General features: G+C 31.5%; 2 protein-coding genes and 1 non-coding gene across 4 annotated transcripts; 1 reads left to right on the forward strand and 2 right to left on the reverse strand.

The window, feature by feature from the left end:
• Nucleotides 1-180: 180 nt before the first annotated feature.
• Nucleotides 181-2,858, reverse strand: LOC100792699 (uncharacterized). 2 transcript variants are annotated; one of them, XM_006592245.4, is made up of 2 exons: nt 1,977-2,858; nt 181-793 (listed from the first exon to the last, which is right to left on the reverse strand). In XM_006592245.4, the coding sequence occupies exon 1, from the start codon at nt 2,647-2,649 to the stop codon at nt 1,981-1,983; it is 669 nt and encodes a 222-aa protein (XP_006592308.1). In that variant the 5' UTR covers nt 2,650-2,858; the 3' UTR covers nt 181-793; nt 1,977-1,980. The 2 variants fall into 2 exon arrangements, with proteins under 2 accessions (XP_006592308.1, XP_006592307.1); XM_006592244.4 differs by having other exon boundaries at nt 181-751; nt 1,977-2,856.
• A 9,705-nt stretch (nt 2,859-12,563) lies between these two features.
• TRNAL-AAG (transfer RNA leucine (anticodon AAG)) lies at nt 12,564-12,644 on the forward strand. Its single transcript has one exon. It is a non-coding gene; the product is annotated as a tRNA-Leu (tRNA).
• Nucleotides 12,645-14,980: 2,336 nt separating this feature from the next.
• Nucleotides 14,981-18,626, reverse strand: LOC100808784 (pentatricopeptide repeat-containing protein At1g74900, mitochondrial). The gene is made up of 4 exons (XM_026124573.2): nt 16,925-18,626; nt 16,629-16,808; nt 15,388-15,760; nt 14,981-15,276 (listed from the first exon to the last, which is right to left on the reverse strand). The coding sequence occupies exon 1, from the start codon at nt 18,431-18,433 to the stop codon at nt 16,946-16,948; it is 1,488 nt and encodes a 495-aa protein (XP_025980358.1). The 5' UTR covers nt 18,434-18,626; the 3' UTR covers nt 14,981-15,276; nt 15,388-15,760; nt 16,629-16,808; nt 16,925-16,945.
• Nucleotides 18,627-19,075: the final 449 nt, after the last annotated feature.

Consider the following 19,075-nt stretch of genomic DNA (forward strand, 5'->3'; position numbering starts at 1 on the left):
ATTGATTGATTTGTTTTGCATGGTGATTAACAAATTAGTCAAGGTTTTAGAAATTTGTGAATTGACTAAATACAATAATATAGATGAATTTTGATATCAATGGACTAATCTCAGCAAACATAAATCAATCTCCACAAAATATTAACTAAATAAAACAACTATAAATCAATTTGACTAATCTTTACAAATCAATAGATGTAATATATGATTATGATTTTTAACAAAGAAAAAGATAGAGAAAAGTCTAAATAGATCTAAATTCAAGCAACACCCCACTTGCCAAAGAAAGAAATAAATCATAACCCCAGATTTCCGTCACATCACATCACATGTACAAACCATTGAATTCCCTAAACTGAAATTCGCACTGTTCACAACCATAAGTTGTAGCAGATTGGGGGGGTCGTACCTTTGTAAGTTGTTGTAACACAATAACCAAGGTCCAAGAAGAAAAAAATAAAAATCCTTTTCTACCTTGTGTCTTTCCGTCTGTGAAGTTTGAAGCTGACAACATACATTGTTCTCGCGGATCAAATAAATACAAGTAAATATTCAAAGGGTAAAACATATGCATTTTCGCAGCCACACACCGTGTTTGTTTGTCTCCTCCACTCTCTTATACTCCTCTATGTCGCGTCTAAGATATTTCCAAAATGACTTCCATGATGATGTCTTCAAATTAACGAGGTAGAAGGAGATGATGATGATGACGACGACGATGCGTCAGTGAAACATTGATCATGCATTCACGCTTCAAAATAAAGACACTGCCATATTAGCTACATTCTTAAGCCTAATCTAGCAAAACAAAACAAAAATGAAAAATACAGTTACTAAGAAAGAGTGAGATTATGCAAAGGAAAGAACCAAATAGCGAGTGGGGAAAAAAAATAGTTTCTTCGCCATCTTTCTTATTAATTACTAGTGCTTCAGTTCCATATACATTGCTGTTTTACAACGAAAAATTATGAAACTCAAAAACACATATTTACATTTACTTTCTCTTTCATATTATTTTTATCTTTTCTTTTTCAATCTCTTTCCTTTTCTTCCTTTTTATCAGTCCTTTAGCATGTAATAATAATAATAATAATAAGAGTTATTATTAATTCAGCCCTTCACTCATCCCTCTTATACATCATTCTAAAATTATTCTTTTTTTAATCTTTCTATCCACTTAATTATTTTTTATTAATAGTATGAGAGTAAACAATTCAATAAAAATATGTAAGAAAAAAATAATTAATATATCTAAAAACTAAAAAGAAATCTTATAAAAAGGAATAAATATTTTTTTTAAAATCTTATAATTAAGAACATAATGAGTACTTTTGGAAGACCAAAGAAAAAATAATAAAGAAAGAAAAGAGAATAATAATTTATAAAATTGATCTTATATTATTATTAATTTATTTTTAAATTTTATTATTATTATATAAGATAGGTAGAACATATATATCAAGTGAAAAAAAGTAATTAATATTACATTAAAAGAAATAAAATTATAATTATTTCGAGACTTTTTTTTCCACAAAATTATAATGAAAACGGAGGAAGTCCTTTTATAAAATCTAATGATCTAGTCTATTGCACTTTTTTTTTTTCAATCTCTTACTCTTATAGTACGATAATATGGTGAAACGAAACATTAGGACAACATGCGAAACCTATACCTATCCTGTTTCAACTTTAGCAACGCTACTTCACATTCCATCTCTATTTTCGATGCCCAAGTAGCCATCACTTAATTAATGAGTAATTAATAATTCCAGTACAAAATGAAAAAAAGAAAAAATAACCAGAGTCTCAAAACGATATGTCGTTTACATTGGAAGCACTTTTTCTTTATTTTCCTATCTTACGTCAATGCAGACTTTTCTTCTTCCTTTTTCTATTTGACGGCTACTACTACTAAATAAGAAAGCTAAATTTATTCACCAAACAAAATAGAAAAAAAGAAAACGAATAGGCATTACCGTTTTACGTTGTGGGTGACGACCTAAGAAGTCGTTTAGTGAGGTGTGTGGTTGACGACGGTCTCTGAGAACGAGTTGCGCGTTTCAACGGTTCCACCACCGAGTCTTTGAACCGGTACGGCAACGCCTGGTTCCTCCCTCTTTTAGACCTCACCACCGGTTCTCTCTCCCCTAAAACGTCGCCGTATAAATCCACAACCACCCACTTCTCCCTCCGTTTCACTTTACTCGCCCTCCGAGTCCTCAACTCGCCACCGAGTTCCTCCGAGTCAGACTCCTCCTTCCCGGACACCACCCTCGCCGCTTCGATAAGCAAATCAAAGCAATTACCATCGCGTCCCTTAAACGACGCCGTTTCCGCGTGATTGTTAACTTCGTTAGTGGTGTTGTTGTTGTTGTTGTTGTCCAGTTTCTCCGAAACTTCAACGCTCTTCTCTGGAAACCCTTCGTTGCTGTTGGTTTGAGCAGTGGCGGAGGCGTTGTCGTTGTCGCTTCTAGAAGATTCGGATTCTTCGGTCTCTGTGACGGAACGGAATCTGAGATTCAAATCGATGCCGACGCCTTTGGTTGGAAAGGGTTGTTGTTGTTTGGAGGGTGGGGTGGATGAAATTATGCGGAGAATCTTGAAGAAGCACATTTGGGCCTTGGAATAGCCGCGGCACGAGGAAGCCATTGATGTTGAACAAATAAAGAGAAAGGGTTTTTCTTCTTCAGCGGAAGGGGCTTAACGCATGAATCGGAGACGCAGAGCATGAGTTGCGTTACTAGTGAGGACTGAGATCAATGTTTCTTTGTGTGTCTTTGCAACCCAAGAAGAAAAGTGTCTTCATTAATGGAAAAAATATTCTGCCCAGTAACACCACTACACCAGTATTTGTTAATATTTTTTTAATTAAAATTAGGGGGCCTTTGCTAAAAAAAATGTTTTTTCGCACCAAAACATAATTTATGTGAAAATGGATTGCTAGAATTATGATTCTTAAAAATATATAAAATATATTTTTATTAGTTTTAATATGTTATTTGAGAATTAATTTTTTTTTATAAAATACATAATTAAAGTTTTCTATCCAGTCAGAAAAATGGGATTCATATTCTTGTTTTTGAGAATATTTTTTATGAATATAAATTAAAATAAATTCTCGAAAATTATAATTTGCTTGAAAATATTTTTATTAATTACATATTAAATATAGAAATCATGATTTTTCACTCTAAAAGATTCGATTCTTGAAAAAAAAAATATATAAACTTTCGAATTGCCAAATGTCCCCTTATCCCTTATGTCTTTTGTTCGGGAGAGCGTTTTTTGGGATAATTTTTTTTTTCCCTTAGTTTTAATTTATTTGATTTGAAAAGTTAGAAGAGAAAAATAAAAGACAGTAATTAACATTGAAGGGATTTAAAGGGAAAAAAATTAATTCATTAGTCTTGAATTGTGCTCTAAAAATGTACTATTCCTTATTTCATCTATGAATGGAAAAATAGTATATTAATAATATTTTTCTCTTTTTTCCTATCAAATAAAAGAGAACTTTCTTCTCTTAAACTACTTAAAATAATACTTTTATTATTATCTCTTTTTTTCCCGGTAAGATTTATTTATCACCTCTCTATCCTTAAACCAAATCTGTCAATTCGTTGAGAATTGGTCATGTGTCTGATCCGATATTTTTTAGAAAATTGATATATCCTTAAACTAGGTTAAAACTGTTAAATCTGTCAAAACCATATTAAAATCAATAAATTTGATGAATTAATCAATTTCGCTTAAAATTATTTTTTTAAATAAATAATTTTTTTTAAAAGGACATCATTTTGGTCTTAAAATAAAAATAAATATTATAACTTATGATTATAAGTTTACTTTTTATTATTATCAATTTATGTATATTATGTTATTTTTTATTTAATATCACTAGAATATTATATTAAAATATTTGAAAAAATATAACTCATTAAAATTGGTTCGACTCCATTTCGATCCCATGAAATCATTCACCGTTAAACCAATAACTCCTGCTGTTCAATGATAGTTATGGGAACATTGCTAAATACGGTTAGAATTTGTATCTCTAATTTGTGTTATAAAAATCTACCCCAGAAGACAATACATGCAAGTAAATAGGAGTTGTTAGCACGGTGGTGGAAGGGAAAAGCGGAAAGGAAAAGAGTGTGAATTTGAAATTTTTTACTAATATTTTAATAAAATCAATAATGAATATTTATTGATATAAAAAATCATGCAAGAAAAATTCTAATTTTAATTTGAAAACAATGATATTTTATAAGAGTGATACATTGATAATTATCAATGTAAAATAATCTTATATTATAATTCAATAATAAATTATTATTGATATAACTTTTAAAATTATTTTATAAATTAAAGTTAATAAATTTATCATACATACATAATAATATTTGATTGAATAAAAATATAAAGTTATTTATATTATTTATATTTCTTTTTCTCATCCTATAATACTATAAGTATGTTTTGACATTGATTAACGGATTAAAACAAAAGATAAAAAATTATCTTTACAAAAAATATAAGAAACAATTTGATATTTTAAAAATTAAAAAAATAATTGTTTAAAGAATATTTATTGAATATAAATTATTTAATGAAACAAATGTCATAACACATTTTGATAATAATTATCAATGCAAATTTTATAGTATGTTTTTGTTATTAATTTGTGATAACTTAAATTGATCTTTGAAAATACTAACTTAAATAAAATATCTGACATTGTACCTTGCAACATCAGATGTTTTCCTTTTGTTCAGATCAAAGTACACTATTTTTTTTTTATGGGAATGAAACACTAATCAATTTATGAATTAGTCTCTGAATAAAATATTGTGTTGGGTTCTAATGAATGTCCTGTTGTGCGGTTAAGTAAGGTTGTCGGACTGTAATTGGGGCTGAGACGACGTGTCGTCGTTGTTCTGATGTCACGGAAGACGTGGCAAACTGGGATTACTGACTGAAAGAGAAAATTGAAGCTGCTGCCAGTGGCCTTGGGTCCAAACAGCTGCTTCCTCAGTCTCTGTACTAGTATGCCCCAAAATAATGAGAATTCGGATCCACCATCATCTCAACCCTTCTATTTGTATGTTCTAATCAAATCAAAACTGCTTCTAATCATGCCCATCATGGCTTTTCTAGGGTTAGATTTTAGGTTTTTTAACTATGATATTTTAAGTTTATGTTTTTACTAAAATATAATTTTGTTTCTGTTTTTGTTAATCATGAAAATTGTATTTATTCTTTGAATCAAAAATATTTTTAAGATAATAAAGAAATTTTTATTAAATGATTCTATTAATAAATACATATTTAAATATGAAATATAGAATCCGATTTTTACTGAGTTTTTTTTTTAAACAAATAAGTTTATAAATTTTAACTTATTAAAGAATTATTTAATATTTGTTGTGAATTATCATTATAATTTCGATAAAAACATTAATTTCTATTACAATAATATAGTAATTCATAAAATGATTATTAAGGAAATTTGAAGAGTATTTTTATAATAATTTTGATTTTGGTAGTGATTCTAAAAACAATAAGAAGTCGATATTGGAAAAGTAAAGTTTTGAGAAAAAATGAAGATTGAAAAGAGAAAAAGTTTAAAAAGATGCAGTAAAATAAACCAATATGAATTCATAAAAGATGAAAATTGAATACATACACAATGACCTACGGAATCTTTAACCAATTTTCGATGATAAACGATATTGGTGTTTGAGGATTTAAGTGGTTTTGTTTCAATCCCTCTAAAGTTAAGGGTCAACAATTTTATTTATACACTTCCAATACTAACATTTAAATTATATGATTTCAACACGTATACAATGATATTCTTAAATATACTAGTAATTGTCTTCATATAACTTCTCTGCAATCATGTCAACTGGTACTTCGATTTGTCAAAAAATACTTTGTTCTCCAATGTTTTCCAATTATGTACATGAATGAAATTATTGAAATTAACAATCCCAATCAAAATAACTAATTTCGATTACATCATCCAGTCTCTCTAACTTTTACTCATATTCTAATCACTTTTGAAGAGATTCTTCTACTCATCTCAAGCTAAGTATATCAAAATTTAATTTTTATAATCTAATCAAATTTTACACAAGAGATAAATTTCTTTCCTTGTAGTCATAAAGTTCCACATTACTTAAGAGTCGAAATCACATATCATTTATAAATATTCTCTTCTCTCAACCCACACTGAGATACATTTTACAAAAATAAAATTGTGACTGTTGATCGAATATCTATGTGGATAATGTACGAGAACTTGGTCTGATAACCATCATATCTCGGCTATAAACATTCTCTCATTTAAACCTTTGGTTTTGTTGCGGTTTCTTAAGTTTGAAAAAAATATTGTAATCTCTTGAAATGTTTCTTTTGGACAAAATTGGTTCATTTGTTAGTTTGTTTTTACTAACAATATTAACTTTTTGTTGATGTTTAAAATATTCATATATGATGTATTGGAGATGGTAGCCAAGCGCGGGAACCCTAAACACACAACTATGACGGAACCACTTTATACATGTGAGAAAAGAAATTAACTCTAAATTGTTGCACAAATGTTGGTTTCTTTATAATATTAATAAATCTGATTCTTCATCTTTTAATGGGACATTTTTTCTCAATCATAACTTTTTCATAAAGATCGAACTCAATTTTGATCTGAAATATGACCCTCAGTTTTTGAAAATATTTATATAATACAAATTTAACTTCTTTGGCAAAAAGTATTTGTACCAGCAGGGGTACCAAAAAAAGTGTTTTACAGAAGATTTTCCTACCCCATCCGAATTCCCGTAACCCTTTACATAATACCATGTATACTACTCCCTTCAAAACCTAACAAAAAGTTATCTTTCAGGGGATCCAAGTTGACCAGGACAATCTCATAAGGTTGAGATTCAGGAGTATTATCAATCCATCGTATAACTGCAATCTTCTTACTATTACTGTTATTTTAGGCTCGTATTTGATTAGTTTTTTTTTTCCTTTTTCTGTTTTTGATATGACATGTTTTGGACTGGATTTGGTTCAGTCGTGGTTGGCAAACAAAAAGTTCGTCATAGCTTACAAGGAATCAAGGTAGAAGGTAGTTGAACTTTAACTTTCCAGCTTTAGATTGTAAGTACTAATATTATTATTCCTCCACCACCGTGTCTAAATTGCACACTACCTTATTAAATAGAATATCATTTCTATGTTTCCAAAGTATCCACACCACAGCCATCCTGACTCTCCACCATCCTTGTTTTGCTTTTGAACCCCTCATACTCCCGACGTGCTAAAAAAATGACTCGAGTTGGAGGTCATAAACTTCTTTAACCATGTACTTTTGTAGCTCCCATTCTCCATGACCATCCATCATATACATCCTGTTGTTGTGGTGAAATTTGGTCAATCTCTTTCATCAATTATTGTGGTTAGGGATATGTTGAAAGTTGCACATGACGAATAATCATGAAAAAAATGAGATATGTTAAAGTCTCACGTCCATAGTGTCAAGATAAATTATATAAGTAGGGAATAATCATCATCTTACACGTCGATCTTGTAAAGTTGAATTAAGTTCAGACTCACTTTCTGATAATTATTGTTGTACCAACTAGGTTTCTAGTTGAAACCAACTTTCCCTTGCCAACCTCCCACCTCCTTCACCATACAAAACTTTAATTTTGCTCGGAATTAGAGAACAACATATGATATTTTGAGACTAAACTCTCTTGGCCCACCCACTTAGCATACCAAAAAGTCACCTCTCTACCATCACCTAAACATCTCTCGATCTATATCCCTTTTGAATCAACCCACTTCAGTCCCCTTAAGCTCACACGTTTCACTAAGTCCCCCCCACCATTGGGAGCTACTCCTTCACCACTCGTTTCCTCACCCTCAAACACAATAGTAAATGGTTGTTATTTTATTTTTCTTTTAAAGTTTAAATTATTATTTCATAAAATAATCACGCAGCAGTTTCGTGCATTTCGTGCCATGAAACGTTCGTACTATATAGCATTGTTCATCTTTTATGTGATACTAAGAGATTGTTACCCCTTAGTTAAACGCTTAGTATAAATGTTTTACTATTAGAAAAATTAATTTAGTGACAAATTATAGAATAAAATTTAGTGACGTACGAATCATAAGTTTATATGATGAAATTAAAATAAATAGACTTTACAATTTAAAATTCCATCATAAAATAAAGATTTAAATACATTTTTGTCTTTACAATTTAATGTTTTTTGTTTTTAGTCCAAATATTTTTTATTTATAGTTCTTACAAATTATATTTGTTTTATTTTTAATTTGTAAAACATTTTAGATAACATTTTAAACAATAAAAAATATAAATTAAAACATCACAAGGACGAAAAATAAAAAAATATAACTAGTAAAAAGTTAAAAAAAAATTACGAGAATTAAAAATAAAAAAAAATGTTAAATTGCAATAACTAGAATGTTTTTAGCGAGAGAAAATTTCCTTCTCTGAAGTTCTATTAAAAATTCTTCGTCACAAAATACATAAATTGCTTTTAACCCCTCAATCTTCCTGACAAAAAATCAATTAAAATAAATAGACTGTCTATAGTGAAAGATTTAGCATATATATTGTCAGTAATAGACTCTTCGTGTCAAGCTTTGAAGGGAGCCAATCGAATTAAAGACTACTACGAGTCTAGCATGAGCATATTACTATGTGTAAGCAACATTTCTACACTAACCCTGTATATGTTCATTCATTCTGAGCTTTTAGATGGCACCGCAAGTATTGGAAATGCCCGCAACCATTAATGATGCTCAAACTTGTTTCTACATTATATTATTTATAACATTTTCATTTCTCTCAATTTCTTCCTCTCTCTCAAGATGTTTATTAACATCTAGTTGTAAGGATCATAAATTGAGGAAAGAAACTGATTTGTTTGCAAGTATTGCACTTGGTCGAGTCTTAACACTCAAATTTAGGCCTAAAAAATGTTAATTTTGAATTTATAATTTCAAAGGAAGATGATAGGGTGTTAGAGGAATTGGGATAGAAAAAAATTGTCAAATAAGTCATTATTTCAACTTGGTAATTTTATCTAATCACTGATGTCTGATGGCCCCTGCTTTCATTGAATAGATAGGCTATTTTTGTTGCTTGAATTTACGGAATCTGTGTAAGCAGGTTATCTACAAAAATTATCATCAAAGAGTAAACGGTCTTGACAGATTAATTTTAAACTCAAAAGTTAAGTCAATATCTTAGCGGTGATAGTTTATCAAACAGCAGCATATGCCACCTCAAAAGCGAATCTTTGCAAAGCTCCTAGTATGATTGAAATCAAAAGGAATAGGTTATGAGATATCTTACTTGAGTATTATCTAAGTGAAAGGGAAATGAATAATGAACATTCGAAGTATAAAATGTGTGCTAGGTAAACTTCAAAAGTCATTTTTCTCTTTAAACATTCTTCATTGCTACTGTTGCTATCCACCGTCCCCAGCAGCTATTATATTCCAGGGAAAAACAAACAATCATAAAGTAGAGTTTAAATTACTCAAAAGCAGAAAAAAGAAAAACAATGAGCCCATAAATGAAAATGTATGAGTTTAATGGATATGTAATAATAATTCTAAAAAGTTTTACAGTATTATTTAATCACAAATCATTATAAATTTAACTTTGAAAATTATTATTATGAAAATCAACATGCATAATGAGATGAATTGATAACAGTATAAAACTATATATATATCCCTATTTCTCAATGTACATACCTTTATAGATTTGCAGCCTCTTTTAAGAAACGACAAGATAGTTTTGAGGAGGAAATTAGAAAGAAAAGGGAATAGATGGGAGCACCAGAGTGGAATTGTTGCTTAATGTTTTCTAGTACAAATGTTTGTGTCGCCATACAGTGTGAGAGTATATAAATATGTATGAAAATGTTAAATATTATTATATTTGTATACTTATATTTTATATTTATTTTTTTATAAATAAAAAATTTAACTGGTTACTAAAAAAAATTTAAAAAATGTAAAGAGTGTATTTTTTTTTTTTGAAATAATAAAGTGTAAATTTTAAGTATTAAAAAAAACCCTATTTGATTGGATATATTTATGTTACAAGCGTCATGCGGTCTGATCATGGCCTATACTGTTTCCCAAGCCCAATCTACTGTCCACAAGCCAATCTTTTGGACATCGTCACAATTTTCTAAGCCCAAGGCAGAAAACGAATTGCCTTCGCCATGGAAGGTAAAAGAAAATAAGGGGGTTTGTTTCATATATTAAATTATATATTTGGGAATGATAGTTTTAGAGTATTATTATTAAGAATATGATTTTAATCAAAAGATGTTTAGCAAATATATAGTTGCCTTTTGAATCAAAACTTGACTGCGTTATCTTCAAAGACCGACAGACCTGTTATGACGGATCTGACTTCTCTACTATCCCTCCTTGTGTTGTCTTTATGCTGCTCCTTTAAAATTATATAGTTTTAATGATTTTTAAAATTAAATGTTACCATTAAATATTAATATAATTGTCATGCAATGTTATTTACATGGAACAACACAGAGACAGTCTGGGAAGGGACAACAGAAAAGTCAAATTCTGTTATGACCTAATCCATTTCATTATTTTATTTTAGCTTTAATTTATCATGTTGATCAATTGCTTGTGACTTGTGAGCAAGTTCATTTTTTTATACTTGACGAGTTTACGAAACTAAGCTTACTCTATTATTGGAACCTGGTTTGTTTTTTCATTCGATAGTGCTTGATGCATGCATATAAAACAGAAGAGATTCCATTTCTCATAAAGTGCAAGGTTTTGTAAAAAATGGCGAAGCAGATTGTTGCTCCACTTTTGAATTTAGAATTAGCTGGTCCCATTTCTCTTTTCCAAGTAATTAATTGATAGTTAGATTAAAACCTAAATCATGTTTCTTTTAAAGATTGGTAGAAACTAGAAAGTGGTGAAGCTGATTCTTGTTCTTGTTCCACCACTTTTGAATTTAATTAGAGTTAGCTGGTTACATTTGTCGTTTCCATGTAATTAATGGAGAGTTAGTTTAAAGCCTAAATCATGCTCCTCTTTTTAAAGATTTGAGTCTTACTGTTTCTTGGTTTAAATAAGTGAATATTATAGGAAAAAGGTTGGATCATGAGATTTTGTATGTTTTTTTTTTCGGTAAATATTAATTATTACTTCTTTGTTAGAATGTCATGGGAAATTTAAATCCAACATTTCTTTCTCTCTTTTTAACTACCAAATTCATCTTATAACTCTGTGGTCGTTTGATTTGTGTAGCTACATGTTTTTTATCAAGTAATTTCCTTGCTAGTTGAATTGGAAAATTATAAGTGTCCATCTTATTTTGGAAGATTTGAGTAGTAAAAAAAGAGAAAATGAAAGAGAAAGAAATAATAAGTACTGAGATGATAAAAAATAAAATAGAAGAAAAAAATAAATGCATATTTATAATAACACGATTAAATACTACTACTAAACTCTTCAAAACCTGTGCTAGAGACATCTCATCTCCCAAAACTATTAATATATGTGATTGCAATCATTATATGATGGTATCTTCTTTATGAGTCTGCGATATATATCATGTGCCGGTGAATTTTCCCGAATCCGGATCATATATCAGGAATTTTTGCATAGGATAATATCATTGTAACAAAAAAAATATCTTGTAGAAAAGAAAGATGGATGAATACATCACTAATCACTATTGCTATCAAGCATCTTTGAGAAGAAAAACAAAGCGTTAGATAATGGATAGTTGGTATTGATTTGATTTGGTAAAGACAATGTTGGATAATGGATTTGTCAAGTTGACCCCTGCCATTTTCCTAAATTTCATGTCCCTGCAAGAAGACATACCAAAGTTTGTTAATTTGCGAAAAGAAATAGGGAGAGAAAAAGTAGGTAGATGGAAAAAGAAAGAAGAGAAATAAGTTAAAAAAAAAAGTAGAATGAAAATAGAGGTTGTTTGATTGGAGAAAAATAGAAGAGAAATAAAAAAAAAATTGAATTAAAGTTATTTAATAGAAAAAATAGAAATCATCATTTTATTATTATTACTGTTATAATATAATAATAAGAAAACGTACTTAAAAAGGTGCAGAGCCTGGCATAATCGTTATTGGTACTTTACTGTTCATCTCTTCGATTTTCTTCTCAGTGTAGATTTTTTTGTCCTTCTTCGCTCTTTCGCACAACTTGGTCCCTGCCGAACAGCCTTCTAATAATTTTCATTTTATTTCATAATTGGAAAGAGAGAATAACTTTTTGCGTAAATTAAAACAATTGGCCCGTGTTATGTCATTTGCTTTCATTCTCACACCTAACTAAGATACCATTTGAAAAGATAACATATCACAAAATATTGAAATGTTAAATCTTTTTTGCATTATTTTAATGTATCTATAAATCTCACCGTGGTTATTTGAAAACTGATCTAACGTGCAACTGTAAGTTTTTTAATAATAAAAAAAAGTTACTCCAAAAAACGACATGTCGTTGAGATGGCCGAGTTGGTCTAAGGCGCCAGATTAAGGTTCTGGTCCGAAAGGGCGTGGGTTCAAATCCCACTCTCAACAATGTATTTTTTTTTTCGGTTGATTTTTCACCCTAACCTAATTAAATGGTTGACCCAATAAGACAATAACATAAGCTTATTTCATCGTTGACCAAGTCCTGCTCAACCTAACACACTGATTTGATGTCTGTTGGACCCAATCCAAGTCATCAAACTGAAAATCTGTTTAGAAATAGCCTAGCGGCAAAACCCAACCTACCTTAATCCATCTTCTGAAACATAATGGCTTTTCTAGGGTTTAACATAATAATTTATGTGAAACATAATTTAACATAATGATTTAAGTGAAGCATAATATTACATTTAAGATTTATTATCTTTTAATGTTATTACATTTTTTTGCCCTTTCATTTAATATATCTTCTTTTTTTCTATGAAGTTTCGCAAGCTAAATAGAATCGACTGCTTTTTCTCCAAATATTTTACTTGAGTAAAACAATTTGCTTATACTTAGAATATACTACTTTTTGGGAGGTATTTATTAAAACGTTACTTCATTGGCATGTTCTGGAGTCTCATCGTAGAACATTCTCCTCATCTTTATGCTACAAATATTTTAAATCATTTGTGTTGATCCAAGGACAAAAAACAATGCATTCAAGATTTATTACGTTATTGACAATAAAAAAGTTTTATCATGTTTTATTCATAAAATAGTTTTATTGCATTCTCGACCAAAAACAGTTTTACTATGTTCTATATGTTATTTTAGTCCTTTTTTTAAAAAATTACAATTTTGATCTAATTATTTATTACATATGTTTTATTTCTTTATTTTGATCCAATTTAATTCAATATCTTTTTCAAAAAATTATTTAATTAATTAAAATATAAAAAATAAAAGAAACGAACGTATGAAAAATTCATAATTGAACCAAAATTACAAATTTTAAAAATACTATATGAAAATCACAAAATAAAAATCGTGGATCAATAATTAAAGAGGTGCCAAAATTTTAATTTAGTCAATCTTTTATTATGTTTTGATACAATTACTATTCATGTCCTTCCATTTTTTTGGTGTACACATTAACAAAATTTGAACTTATCAGTCACATTGTACAAACTACACAAAGCTCTCGTCAATAGGTTGACCTTAGTGGATTTCATCTCCTATTTAATCTCTTTATTTGAACAAAACTGTCTGTTTACACTTTACCCTATCATATATTTTTCTTTTTGAAGTTTAGAAATTGAGTTTAGTAGGAACACTTTTATATTGTCAATTAATATAAATTTATCTTTTATATAATTATTTTTTATATATTATAAATATCAATAAACTTATTATACATGACATTTTATATTAATATAAAGAATTTTTACATTATATATATATATATATATATTATTTATTTAAGAAATTAAGAAAACATTATAGCAGGGCGTGATTGGCAATTTGGTAAGTTGTGGAGTCCCATCGTGGAACATTTTCTCCTGTTTATATACTTTTTTTTCTTTATTAAAACTGCAACACTAATGTGCATATTAAAACTATGAATATTTTGCTAGGAAACCGTCAAATTTGCCAACAAAATTAAAATTAAAAATATCCAGAGTTTTTGACTTCCAAGTTCCAAATTATATATTAAACGTAAGTCACTAGTCAAGAGATCTAATTTACTTGATTGTCTAACTTAATTGATTATGCATAATACCTAAATTATTATTGTAAAGTTTTTTATAGTATCTTCAATTTCCACAAATAAAAAAAATTACAAGAGAAAGCTACAATGGTACACAGAGGAGGTTCACTATGGGCCACTATGATTGGTTCAAAAGGAGGGAGTAAAGGACAAAAGTAAATTGATGGAAGGGAAAATAATGATTGTAAAAGAGAAGATTTTCTTATTTAATTTGGTTAAAGATAATGAAGTTGAGGGTAAGGAAAGTTTTTCCAGCTTTTTGTTTTTGTTTTTTTTCTCTTTTTAAAGAAAAGCTTGGTCAAACACTTTTTTTATATAAACTCTTAAAAAACACAAGGAACTTATTTATAGTAAAGAAAATGTAGAAAAGAAGATTCATTGACTAACTTATTTTAAACTTTTCGGTGGCTCATACTGCAGAACAACATTCTCAGGGGCCAATAGGCCTAATACTAAGTTGAATCAAGGAATATAGGCCGATGGAGCTTGTCGGTGTCATTTAGTTCAATACTTAGTTGAATTCACCAAACAGGAGATAAGCTGTTGTGATTCAGAACTGTAATCATGTATACTACGGTACAATAAAATTACAAAAAAATATTAATGACTGTTTGATGATGGAATATTTTAATATAGACCGCTAATCCAAATGGTCAAGTAAGATCCTATAACTAAAAGCACAAAAATGATATCTTAAATTACAGCATAAATTACATATATCAATTTTGCCGGTTTTAACAAACTCAGACATTTACTGGCAAGAAGCAGTCCACAACTCAAGTTTTTGTCAAATCTTATCAAAATGGGAGACCAAACAGCAAACTCTTAACAGCAGGAAAGGTAGTTTTGGCACAAAGCTAGAAACCTACTGCCACAAAGGACAATTTGTGCATAAATGACGGTTTTTGAAAGAAAAAAAAAATACCGTATCTATTGGTAGGCAAGGAAGATGATTCATGGATTATTGCGTTTGGTGCTCCATCATCCCTGCACAGGCAATTACATAATACTTGATTGATAAAGCAGACTCAAACCAAGTTACAATTAAGCACTGCCAGAGGAATGTGAAAGTAATATCTATTGCATTAAAGAACCCACCAGTATCCTTTTACAAGGGGGTGAAACATCTGGAGGATGATGCCATTGGCTCGTCTGCAGAACTCTTACGATTTATGGAAAGCAACGACTGCTTGAAGGAAGTAAGGAACGGTAACATGTGTCATCTTCTGTTGAATCTTATAGACCCTTGAATTGTACGAGCAGGGATAAGCCAAAACTGCCTAAAGCAAATGAACCTGCATTCTCCAAGAGGCAGTCAACAAGACCCAATATGTCCATCTTTCTCCACGAGTTAAATTGACCAAACACAAAATTATGGTACTTTTTCAGCCAGGGATTGTCAGACCAATCATGTAGTATTTCCCCAATGTGGTAAAGCTGTAGCAGGCAAAATAGGTTTCATTGTTCTGGCCTGAAACAGGATCAAATTGTTGAGATTAGCTTAGCATTCACAGTTGGCTAAACGTAGTTAAACTTGGGTAACTAGTAAGATATTGATTAATATGAATAATGGCGAATGTTGGCCTTCATTATCATGTTGTATATTGAAAAGCATGTAAAATTCAGTTGAAGCAAAATGTATATAATCTGCTAAAGAAGCAGTTTTGCCAGATAGCCCTCTAAATGTACCATTCTGATAATTTATCTTTTTTTCATTCCATTTTGTTCTTCTAAGAACTGCTATAAGCTCTTTCGAACACCTATTTTCACGTGAAAAAGATTAAATTAAGACAGCTAACTAAAGTGAATAACCAAAAACAACTTCTAAGTTTAAGCATAACCGAAAGTTAATATTTGTACCCAATGCATTCCACGATGCATGATGGCCATCATTAGCTCAGCATCTTTAGCTCTCTCCAAATTCCATCAAGAAATGGCATCTCAAGCATATTTCATGGGAGTTATAAGTTATTTATTAAGTATACCCTTAGGAAAACAGAATGTCTAAGTTCAAATAGGGACATTGTCTAGGCTTTCACATATTGGTCTTCTTAAAATGAATCTAAGAAATATTCTACATACAAAAATAGTAGAGTTCATTGCCCTTTTATTATGTATACACATCCAAGGATAATAGGGAGAAAATGCTTATAGAATAAATCTGTGTTTCAGCAACATATCACATTGAAGCTTGAAATAAACCAAGCTTAGAATGAATGATATTCAAAATAAACATGTAGTTTCAGCGCCAAAATACATCAAAATTAACACTTAAGATAATGTTTTGTTCAACAACACAAACAGAAAAAAGGAAATCAAAATGGAACGTTGAAATGAACCTGAATGAGGAGACCTTTAAAGCAAGATTTTCAGAAATGGTGGGTTCATCACCAGAGAGTTCCCCAGAATGCAGAAACTTCGTCAAAATTACAGAATGGGGACATGCTCTCCAATTGAACAGACAATATACTTTCAATAGTTCAGAACCATGTAGATTGTCTTCCTTTAACTTCGAGTATCTAACATCAGCACAGATGACACAAGTGATCACTGACCAATATGATCTCAAGAAGAAAAAAACAAATTGAAACCTCTTCTAATAGTAAATAAAAGCTAAAAAGGAACAACAACCCACCTAAGCCAACAATAAAACAAGTCACAATTTCAAACGCCGAACAATACGGCCACACCTGCTCTGCATTCTCAGTATCTCCTTTGCAAAATCCTGATTGCCAGTAATAACAAGTCCATTCAACACCCTATTAAAAGTAAACTTGCGCGGCAAGAACCCTCTATCAACCATGTCCATCAACAACTTCCCAGCCACCACCAAATCCTCCGATTTCTTCCTGACAAACATCGCACTAATCAAAACATTATAAGTGTCCAAATTGGGCAAGCATGACCCATCCCCCATCTTCCCAAACACCTCCAAAGCCTTCTCAACCTCCCCGGCATCACAAAAATACCGAATCACAACATTATATGTTTGAACACAAGCCCTCAAACCATGCTCCCCCATCCTCTCCATAAACCCCAACGCCCTCTCCATGTCCCCAACATGACACAAACCTCGTATAACAACATTGTAAGTAACCACATTCGGCACACACACACCCTCCCTCGCCATCTCCTCGAAAACCACCACTGCATTCTCCACACTATCCTTCTTACACAAAACCTGAATCAAAGCATTGTAAGTAGCAACATTAGGAACCACACCCTCCTTCACCATCTCATGAAAAACCCTTTTTGCTTTCTTAACATCACCCGCCACCCCGAACCCGTGAATCACAGTGGTGTAAGTCACAACATCAATCTCACACTTCCTCTTCTTCATCTCCAAATAAAACTCCCAAGCCTCCTTAATCTGATTACTCCTAAAATACCCTTTCAGCATGGTGTTATACGTGACCATCGTAGGCTCAATCCCACGCTGCACCATCTCCTTCAAAACCCGAAGCGCCATCGGCGTGCGTTTGATCAAGCAATAACCGTTCGCAAGTATGTTATAGGTAACGGTGTCGGGTCTGAACCTCGATGTGAGCGTTTTGAGGAGGCTGTGCGCGGTTTCGACGCGCTTCGATTTGCAGAGGATGTCGAGGAGGGTGTTGAAGGAGTGGAGATCTTGGCGGATGCCGTGCTCGGCCATGGAGAGGAAAGTTCGGACGGCGCGGTGGGGCTTACCGTTGGAGGCGTAGCGCTCGGCGAGGATGGCGAGGGTTTTGGGAGACGGGCCGAGGCGGAGGGAGCGCATGCGGCCCACGAGGGCCCAGGCGGAGTTGAAGTCGCGCATGCGGGCCGCGATGTCGACGGCGTGGTCGAAGGAGGAGGGGGAGTGGGTGTAGGAAGGGTGGTGGCGGTCTAGGTGTTTGAAGAATTGGAGGGCCTTGGGCCCGTGGTTCCAGAGGCGCTTCATGACTTTGTTTACTAGGTCTGGGGTCCATTGGATTGTGGGCTTGGTTAGGGCTTCGGAGACGGTGCGTGGGTCTGATTCGAGGACTAGTTTGGCTATGGTGGCGTCTGAGGGGTGTTCGACGGAATCGGCGATGGTAACCGCATTGCGTGGAAGCGGAAAATGGTAGTAGTACTTCTTTGACAGAAGGAGACGATGGAGATGAGAACCCTTCTGGAACAGGAACATTTTTGGATTTTCACCACGCGGGGTTTTAGATGGTGGCTTCTGTTTTGGATTCTGATTCTCATTTCTCAACCTGTTTTGCAGTGGAGGAGGTGTGACTGGGTGGTCATTTTTTTAAAATAATCAAATTTGGTCCTTGTGATTATTTTATCTATTGGTTGGTGTCAATATTGTGAAAATTTGTGTATGGTCCTTCTTGTAGAGTGCTACTCAAAGGAATTTATGACAGATTTTCATCCATAATATTAGAAGCATTTGCAATATCAGGGAGATGATGGCGGCGTGGCAACACAAAGATGGTAACCATGGACCATTTTGCAATATCAAGATTTTAATTAATAAGTGTAATTAAATTTAAATTTAAGTTGAAATAGACCATAGGTGATTCAAGTGAAATTTTTAGTTGTTGTCAATAAATAGGCATATCAGTTCAGGATGTTAGGTGGATCATCGACCCATTGTTAGGTTAATTTGTGGAGGCTAATATTAAACGGACATATAAAATAAATGATGGGAGAATTCCTATAATAATTAAGGTTGATGTATGTTTTATAAGTCATTATCCACTTTGTCTATTGATAAAATCATACATATCTTTAAGATTAGTTTGGTTCTCTCCTAATGATTTTGTGATGTTATGTTAAG

Source organism: Glycine max, chromosome 12 (assembly GCF_000004515.6).
Source record: "Glycine max cultivar Williams 82 chromosome 12, Glycine_max_v4.0, whole genome shotgun sequence".
Taxonomy (NCBI): domain Eukaryota; kingdom Viridiplantae; phylum Streptophyta; class Magnoliopsida; order Fabales; family Fabaceae; genus Glycine; species Glycine max.